The sequence below is a fragment of the Cebus imitator genome, unplaced genomic scaffold (assembly GCF_001604975.1).
Source record: "Cebus imitator isolate Cc_AM_T3 unplaced genomic scaffold, Cebus_imitator-1.0 Scaffold169, whole genome shotgun sequence".
Classification (NCBI taxonomy): Eukaryota; Metazoa; Chordata; class Mammalia; order Primates; family Cebidae; genus Cebus; species Cebus imitator.
In genome coordinates this window covers 1892255-1901768 of record NW_016107484.1, presented here as the reverse complement: position 1 = coordinate 1901768, position 9514 = coordinate 1892255, and the positions used below count along the sequence as shown (strand labels likewise).

The window sequence follows — 9514 nt, the reverse complement described above, 5'->3', positions numbered from 1 at the left end:
CCCCTCAGGATGTGCTGTGGCCCCCAGGTGAGAAGCACGCTGTTTGGAGGGCCAGGCCGGCCAGTTATGGGCGGAGTTTGCCCCAGGTGTGCAGGCGGCCAGCTCTGGCCCCGCCCCGCCCCGCCCCGAGGAGGCCCCACTCCACTCTCCCTCCCAATTCCCATGGTTCGCCAACCCGGAGGCTTCGCCAGCTCCTTTCCCCGCAGCCCCGTCCCGTCCAGAAGAGCCCGCCCACTCCTCCTGAGGCTCCGCCCCTCCCGGGAGGACCCGCCGGTCCCTGCCCCAGGATTCACGCCCCCTCCAGGAGGTCCCGCCCCCTCTGTCCCTGAGGCCCCGCCCCGTCAGCCGGTCTCGGCGTACGCCTGGCTCAGCCCCGACCTTGCAGCGGCGCAGCGCGGGCGGGAGGCAGGGAGGAGCGGCGGGAGGAGCCGAGCGAGCACCGCGTCCGGGCGCAGTCTCCAATGAGCAGCGCAGAACGTGTACCATAGACCCGAGCCCGCTGCGCGCCCCCTCCCACAGCTCACCTGGTGCCAGGTAACAGGTAAGGAAAAGGAATCCCAGACCCCTGGTTTCGGGACCTTTCCAGACCAGGGTGCCCGGCCAGGCACGGGTTGGGGGGCGTCTGGGCACCCCTGCCTCGGTGGGAGTAGGCATCTTGGTTGAAGGTGGGAGCCTCCCTTGAGCCCTCCCAGCGCCCGCAGCCGCAGCTCCCAGCCCCCATCCCTGCAGCATCTTTTCCGTGCTTGCAGGGCAAATGTTGCTTTTTTTTTTTTTTTTAACCCCCTGGGCGCTGCTGCCTCTTGGTAAATGTGGGAGGTGTAGGGGGATCCCGGGATGGCTGTCGTTCTCCCAGGACAGGGCTGGCGCGCCTTCTGAGGGCTTCTACTGTCCATGACGGAGCTTCCCAGGGATCCTTAGCACCAGGGCTTTGGCAGAGGCCTGGGGAGCTGGCCTGAGCCTGCTGACCTGGGCAAAGCCCTTTCCTCAGTCTCCCCAGCTGGCTAATGGACTGCCGCTACTCCCCGCCATCCACCCTGGCAGTGAGGCCTGTGGGTTCCCATGGGAGCCTCCTTTATTTCTGGGCCTCTGTTAAAAAAAGGCCTCCTCCCCCGGCCCGACATTAACTGAGACAGCTTTAAGCTGAGCTGACAGGATCCCCGCCTCTGCCCTAGCCCCTGAGATGGGGTGGCTTCCATTCCCCTTTTCCAGATGGGGCAGGGCCAGGTGAGGAGAGGAGGCTTGGAGGGAGGGCACCTCGCACCTCACTTTGCCTCCCCTAGAGCCGAAAGCATTTGAGACAGCTTCTCAAGTCCCACCGTGAGGCTGGGCCCCACGTGGGGTACAGGAGGCTCAGCAGGGCTGAAATCAGGATGGACCCATGCAGACCCAGCCCAGTCCTGCCCCCGAGCCAGACACCCCCACAGCCATGCCTTCCCACCCAGTGAGCCTCAGTCAGCCAATGCTTGCTGAGCAGCAAATGGAGTGGGCCTATCCAGGGCTGGGCTCAGCCGGGTTAAAAAGTTCACCATATCAGGGGTGAACCAAGGCCACTGGGCCACTCAAGTTCTTTGGACCCTTTTCTTGCAGTCCCTGAATAGCCTGGGCAGGGTCCCTCCACCCCCACCCCGAGAGGGACATGTGGGTCTCCATCCTGCCTTCGTCCTTTTTTTCATGTCACTTAACCTCTTCTGTCTCCCCAGCTGTAAAATGAAGCTGATGACCACAAGGTCCTCCCAGGGCAGTGGGGAGGCCTGGCTGCGTTGGGAGGTGCCAGGCACTTAGTAGGGCCCAGTGAAGGGTCTCTGTTGCAGCATCGTAATAAGTGCTAGCTATCGTCTCCTGGCCTTCTCTGCAGCTGATGCCTAGAGATACCCCAACCAGCATCTTCTCTCCTGGGAAGAAAAGCCTTTGACAAGACCCCTGGTGGGGAAAGGGCCACCTGCTCATCCTGTGCCATTCCTTAGTGCGCAGAGTCAGGGTGAGCCACCCCTGTCTTCCTAGGCCTTGTCGGGCTCTGGTTGGGGCCTGTTCTGGCCACCACGTCCTTGTCTCTCGGGCCAAGCAGGTCACCCATGTGCCCACAATTTGTCCTCCAGCTCCACCTGGCCAAGCCCAGGGCATCCTCTGAGTCAGGTGGATGGAGAGCGGGGATGGACCTCTAAGCAGCCTTGGCTGGTGGTCACGCTTCTGCTCAGTGGCTTTAAAAATAATGGAGTAAACTGTCCCCACCGGGGACTGTAACCCGACCCAGGGCTGGTTCCACACTGCTAGGAGCCTGGGGTAGAAGGACTCAACGCTTGTGGGCAGGGACCCAGGAGCTAGCACTGCTCTGCTTCAGCCTGCAGGATGACCTGAGACAAGCCTCAGCCCCACCCTCTCTGAGCCTCAGTTTCCCCATCTGCAAAATATGGCTTTGGTAGTCTGTGATATGGGTGTTTAAAATTTTGTTTATTTGGGTGAAGATAAATAGGCTCCTCAGGGTGGGGGGCATGACTGGTACCCTGGGCTGTCGGGGGCTAGGGAAGGAATTCCCCCAGAGGCTGGGAGTCAAGTTGGGAGAGCCGGCCAAGGCCCTGGGCTGCTGTCCAGCCTTCGAGTCTCTTGCTGATCTGCCTCCTATTCCGTTTCTGAGCCCCAGCCCCTTTCTGGGGACTCAGGGGCACCATGTGCCCACCACGAGGAGAACAGCAGCTGAGGCGGCTGGCAGCACCTGGTGCAGCCGGCAGTGGCTTGGCTGGAAGGCCTGGAATGGCACCGGGCCAGGAGCTTCCCTCTCTGGGCTCTGACTGGAGCTCACCCACTCGCTCGCTCCCCAAGGCCTCTGCATTGCAGCAGACAGGAGCCTGTGTGGGCAGCTCAGGCAGGGCTGAGGATGGAGCGAGGACCTGGGCCGAGGGTGTCCAACCATCCTACCCACTTTCCCCTGCCCTTGACCCTCCTCAGCCCTGACCATCTTTGGAGGGGCAGCTGCTGACTAAGCAACTCTCGTCTCTGCGATGGGCTTCAATGTGTCCAGAGGCACAGGGTGAAAGCAGGGCCTAGACTTGGGGGTCATTATATCCCCCCACTCCGTTCCCCCTCCGCATCTCAGACCCCTTCTCAGCATTAGCAGGGGTTGTGCCTACTGCCTGGAGAGGCTGTTTTAAAGGATTAGAGCTTTGGAGTTGAGAGTACAGATTTTGGAACTCAATGGACAGAGTTCACATCCCAGCTCCATCACTTCCTAGCTGTGTGACCCGTCACTTAACCTCTTAACCTCTCTGTGCCTCAGTTTTCCTAACTGTAAAATGGGGATAATGATAGGACCTACTTACAGGGTTCTGGTGAGTGCTGATGCATGTAAGTGCCTGGAGCAGTGCCAGACCAGTGTCAGCTCACGCCAGCTGCTGTCATTGCCAGCAATTAGCCTCAGCAGCCTCATCACCTCTGCTGCCCATCCCCCTCTGCTTTGGACTGTTTTCCTTAGATGAACACTTCCCGGTAGCATTTTATTTTCTTTCTCCTTTTTCTTTTTAACCTCTTCTGTCTCCCTAGCTGTAAAATGACACTGATGACCAGAAGGTCCTCCCAGGGCAGTAGGGAGGCCTCCGCCCTATGCCGTCTGTCACCCAGGCCAGAGTACAGTGGCACAATCTCAGCTCACTGCAACTTCCACCTCCCCGTTTCAAGTGATTCTCCTGCCTCAGCCTCTCAAGTTGCTGGGATTACAGGTGTGCACCACCATGCTCAGCTAATTTTTGTATTTTTTGTAGAGATGGGATTTCGTCATGTTGCCCAGGCTGGTCTTGAACTCGTGAGCTCAAGCGATCTGCCCATCTTGCCCTCCCAAAGTGTTGGGATTACAGGTGTGAGCCGGATTACACCATGCCCGGCCCCTGGTAGCATTTTCTATATTGAAAGTTTTCTTAGTTTAGGGGTGAAGAACACAGATTCTGGGCCCAGACACCTCTGAGTTCACATCACAGCTCTGCTATTCAGAAGCTGTGTAATCTTGGGCAAATCTTCACTTCTCTGGGTCTGTTTCTCCATCTGCTAAGTGCGAGGGATGAAAGTACCCTCACAAAGTTGCTGTGAGGATGAAATAGGTGAAGCCACCCGGATTTGAAGCACATGGCGCAGGGCAGGGCTCAGAGGAAGTGCAATGGTATACCCTGTCTGCTTGTGGTTGTTAGGTACCTGCTGTGTGCAGGCACAGGTGGAGAGGCAGGCGCTGGGGTCCTGCACCCACTGCCTCAAGTCCTGGCTTGGGCCCTTGTTGACTGAATGTCTGGATCAGGTGATTCTGTCTCTCTGTGCCTTGGTTTCCCCAATTGTAAATGGGAATATAGAAAACTTGGCCTCATGAGATTGTTTGAGGTTCCATTCATGCCACAGTGTGAGCGGTTTGGGCACCTGGGCACCAGAGCCTAGGGGAGAGGATCTCTCTCAGGATGCCCCTTCCCAGTCACAAGAGTCATCCCTCCTGATACCCAGCGCCTCTCCCTTCCTCTTGGGGGATCTAGAGCTCAGCCCATTTTGCAGATGGGACAACAAAAGGCCCAGGGGAGGAAGGACTGGACCTGAGACAGGAGGTGGCACCCAGAGACACACCCCAGCCAGTCCTAATCCCACCCTGGACTAGACCCACCGACAAACTCAGGCCCACTTTCCAGGTATCCCTGCAGCTCTGGGGAAGTCCTGAGGGACCCAGTGCTGGTAGGTGCCTTGGATAAAGCAGACATCAAGATTCAGAAAACCATAGGGACCTAGGGCTGGGCATGAGGGCCAACCTGGGTGGGAGGAAAAGATTCTGGAAACTTCCAAGCAGATGTCAAGGTTTCTGGATTGCCTTGCGGCTTGCAAGCCACCCCCATAGCCGTCAAATTCCCTCCTAGACTAAAATAGTTTATTTGGGATTGCAGAGATGGAAGGCCTGATGTGGAGAGGGGAAAAGTGGACCAACATTTATTAAGCACAACTGTATATGGTTGATTACAATCAGCAGTGATTATGCACCAGGCACTCTGCCCAGAAATGACACATTGACCTCATGCTCACATTTTGCACATGAGGAAACAGGTTCAGAGAAATTAGTAATAGTAGTGGTAGTCAAGACAGCGGCTGTTTATTGAACTCTGCTTATCTAAGCTTCGTCCTCACTATGGCTGCAAAGTCCTCCAGAAATTCCCCACCCTCTCTGACTTCATGGGGGCCTTCCCAAGAGACACTCCCGCCTCAAGTCTCTGGCAAGTTTCTGTCACCTGTGCAAAGTGCTTTTCCCCAGATAGCCACTTGGCAGACTTTCTTACCTGTTTCAAGTGTTGTTCAAGAGTTACCTTTTCAGTGAGGCCTTCTCTGGCCCCCTGTTTCAAATTGATCTCTGGCCAGGCATGGTGGCTCATGCCTGTAATCCCAGCACTTTGGGATGCCAAGGTGGGTGGATCACTTGAGGTCAGGAGTTTGAGACTAGGCTGGCCAACATGGTGAAACTCCATCTCTACTAAAAATACAAAAATTAGCTGGGCGTGGTGGCATGCACCTGTTGTCCCAGCTACCTGGGGGTGCTGAGGCTGGAGAATTGCTTGACCCTGGGAGACAGAGGTTGCAGTGACCCAAGACTGCACCACTGCACTCCAGACTGGGTGACAGAGTGAGACTCCATCTCAAAAATTAAATAAAAATAAATAAAATTGATCTCTCTCTTCCCTCACCCCATTCTTTTCACCCCACCTCTGTTTTCCGCAATAACCCTTATCTCTTTTTTTTAGTTAAACTTTTTTTTCTTTCTTAGAGACAGGATCTTGCTCTATCACCAGGGCTGGAGTGCAATGGCATGATCATAGCTCACTGCAGCCTCGAACTCCCAGGCTGAAGCGATCCTCCCATGCTACTGGGACTACAGTGGCATGCTACCACACTCAGCTGATTTTCTTTTTTTAAAGACAGGATCTCACCTTGTTGCCCAGACTGGTCTCAAACTCCTGGCCTCAAGGGATCCTCCAACCTTGGCCTCCCAAGGTGCTGGGATTATAGGCATAAGCCACTATACCCGGCCAGCCCTCCTTATCTCTCAACACATCATTTCCTTATTATCTTTTTTATTTTTATTTTGGCGATGGAGTCTCTCCCTGTCACCCAGGCTGGAGGGCAGTGGTGTGATCTCAGCTCACTGCAACCTCTGCCTCCCGGGTTCAAGCAATTCTCCTGCCTCAGCCTCCTGAGTAGCTGAGACTACAGGTGCACACAACCACATCCGGCTAATTTTTGTATTTTTAGTGGAGATGGGGTTTTGCCATGTTGGCCAGACTGGTCTTGAACTCATGACCTCAGGTGATCCACTCACTTCCGCCTCCCAAAGTGCTGGAGTTACAGGCATGAGCCACCCCACCAGGCCCATTTCCTTATTATCTGTCTCCTGCATGAGTATGTCATCTCCAGGACAGCAGTTATCTTTGTTATTTTTGTTCATGACACAAAGAACAAAGAACAGAGCCTGGCCACAGTGGGCACTCAGTAAGTATCCCTTGAATGAGTGGCATCTTCATAGCACCCCAGGAAGTTGATATTGCCATTTTACAGATGAGAAAACTAAGGCTCAGAGATGTCAAGTGACTTTCTCGAGGTCACACAGCCAGCGAGTGGCAAACCTAAACCCTTGCCCTGATGCTCGCTGTTGTCCCTACAGGTCTGGCTTCGCCCTGTGGACGATGATGGCCTTGCCCCCGTGAGCTACAACCTGGCCCTCGGCGCCCGCCGCCAGCCGGCAGGATGCGACTGTGGAAGGCAGTGGTGGTGACCTTGGCCTTCATGAGCGTGGATGTCTGCATGACCACGGCCATCTATGTCTTCAGCCACCTGGACCGCAGCCTGCTGGAGGACATCCGCCACTTCAACATCTTTGACTCGGTGCTGGACCTCTGGGCGGCCTGCCTGTACCGCAGCTGCCTGCTGCTGGGGGCCACCATTGGCGTGGCCAAGAACAGTGCACTGGGGCCCCGGCGGCTGCGGGCCTCGTGGCTGGTCATCACCCTCGTGTGCCTCTTCGTGGGCATCTACGCCATGGTGAAGCTGCTGCTATTCTCGGAGGTGCGCAGACCCATCCGAGACCCCTGGTTCTGGGCCCTGTTCGTGTGGACGTACCTCTCACTGGCTGCATCCTTTTTGCTCTGGTGGCTGCTGTCCACCGTGCGGCCGGGCACCCAAGCCCTGGAGCCAGGGGCAGCCACCGAGGCCGAGGGCTTCCCTGGGGGCGGCCAGCCGCTGCCCGAGCAGGCGTCTGGGGCCACGCTGCAGAAGCTGCTCTCCTACACCAAGCCTGACGTGGCCTTCCTCGTGGCTGCCTCCTTCTTCCTCATCGTGGCAGCTCTGGGTAAGTAAGGACTTCGGGGCCGGGTGGCCACTAGGAAATCAAGTTAGGTGGGTATGACTGCCTTAGATTTTAAACATTTTACTTATATGGTTCAGACATCAAACTGATATGAAAAGGAAAATAGGACAGGCATGGTGGTTCACACCTATAATCCCAGCACTTTGGGAGATGGAAGTGGGAAGATCACTTAGCCCAGGAGTTCAAAACCAGTCTGGGCAACGTAGCGAGAACCCGTTTCTATTTAATGTAATTTAATGTAATGTAATTTGATTTAATTTATTATTTATTTGTTTGTTTGTTTATTTTCAAGATGGAGTCTTGCTCTGTCACCCAGGCTGCACTGCAGTGGCACAATCGCGGCTCACTGCAACCTCCACCTCCCAGCTACTTGGGAGGCTGAGGCAGGAGAATCACTTGAAGCTGGGAGGCGTGCACCACACCCAGCTAATTAAACAAAAATTTTTTTTAGAAATGGGATCTCACAGTGTTGTCCAGGCTGATCTTGAACTCCTGGGCTCAAGTGATCCTCCCACACTGGCCTCTCAAAGCACTGGAATTATAGGTGCAAGCCACAGTGCCTGGCTGCGTTTCACTTCTAATTCTACCCTGACTATCCTGATCATCCTGTGCAGGGCTAACTGCAGGAAAAGAATCTGGAAACCACCAGGTGGTGAGGAAAGCACTCTTCCTTACTCATTTCTTGTGTGTGTTCCCAGCTTTTCCTTATGCAGCTACAAGCACATCAGAACAGGCGTCGCTCCCCCACCTCTCACCCACATTGTTTTATGTTTTGCTCTTTTCACTTAACAATATGTTCTGGAGTTTTCCCAACTAGTACCTCATTGTTTTATTTGGATGCATAATATTCCATTGTGTGTCTATACCACAAGTTATTTAGCTGGTCTCCCACTGTTTGATTCTTGGGTTATTTTGAGCCTTTTCCTCTGAACATGAAAAATAATAATTATTATTATTTTAGACAAAGTCTTGCTCTGTCATCCAGGCTGGAGTGCAGTGGCACAAACTTGGCTCGCCGCAACCTCTGTCTCCCGGGTTCAAGTGATTCTCCTGCCTCAGCCTCCCAAGTAGCTGGGATTACAGGCGCACACCACTATGTCTGGCTGATTTTTATATTTTTAGTAGAGACGGGATTACACCATGTTTGCCAGGCTGGTTTCGAACACTGAGTTCAAGCGATCCGCCTGCCTTGGCCTCTCAAAGTGGTGGGATTACAGGCATGAGCCACCGTGCTCGGCCTGAATATGAATAATTCTGTCCATACACATTTCACGTGAATGTGGGTGGATCCGTAGGGTAAATTCCTAGAGCTGGGATCATCAGAGGATAGACTAGAAAACCACAGAGTGGGTTGGGCATGGTGGCTCACACTTGTAATTTCCAGCACTTTGGGAGGCCAAGGCGGGCAGATAACCTGAGGTCAGGGGTTTGAGACCAGCCTGGCCAACATGGTGAAACCCCATCTCTACTAAAAATACAAAAATTAGCCAGGTGTGGTGGCGGGCACCTGTAGTCCTAGCTGCTCGGGAGGCTGAGGCAGGAGAATCGCTCGTACCTGGGAGGCGGAGGTTGCAGTGAGCCGAGATCATGCCATTTGCACTGCAGCCTGGGCAACAAGAGTGAAACTCTGTCTCAAAAAAAAAAAAGAAAGAAAACATAAGAGTGTATTGCTCATGGTAAGATGCAACTGTGAAACTGTTATTAATATTTTAGTTGTGTGTGCTTACGTGCAAGGGTGGCCTGGTTGGTGATGTGAAATGTATTTGTGCCTGTTACTTGTCCAAACAGTTTGAAAGCACCACTCAGCAACAGGGTGGGAAGGTGGCCCTGCAGGGTTGGAGTGCCACAGGTTCTGGGGGCAACAAGGCCTGGGTGCAAATCCCTGTCCTGCTTCCAACCCTACACGAGTTCTCCAGCCTTTCTGAGCTTCACTTCCCTCCTCTGTGGAATGAGGATTATTAGAGTCCTTATTTCCTGACATTTTAGATGTTGAAAAAAAAAAAACAGACAAGAGAGCTGAGTGCAGTGGCTTATGTCTAATCCCAGCACTTCGGGAGGCCAAGGCTAGAGGATCTCTTGAGCCTAGAAGTTCAAGACCACCCTGGGAAACACAGCAAGACCCCATTTCTAAAAAAAAAAAAAAAAAAA

General features: G+C 54.1%; 1 protein-coding gene across 3 annotated transcripts in view; it reads left to right on the top strand.

Moving 5' to 3' along the window:
- The first annotated feature begins 321 nt into the window (after positions 1 to 321).
- Positions 322 to 9514, top strand: part of ABCB9 (ATP binding cassette subfamily B member 9) — a 37749-nt gene continuing 28556 nt past the window's right edge. For all 3 annotated transcript variants that reach the window (XM_037744230.1, XM_017544356.2, XM_017544354.2), the window contains exons 1-2: positions 322 to 541; positions 6665 to 7348. In XM_037744230.1, coding sequence (XP_037600158.1) covers positions 6748 to 7348 — 601 coding nt within the window. In that variant the 5' untranslated portion in view covers positions 322 to 541; positions 6665 to 6747. The remainder of the gene's footprint in view (positions 542 to 6664; positions 7349 to 9514) is intronic.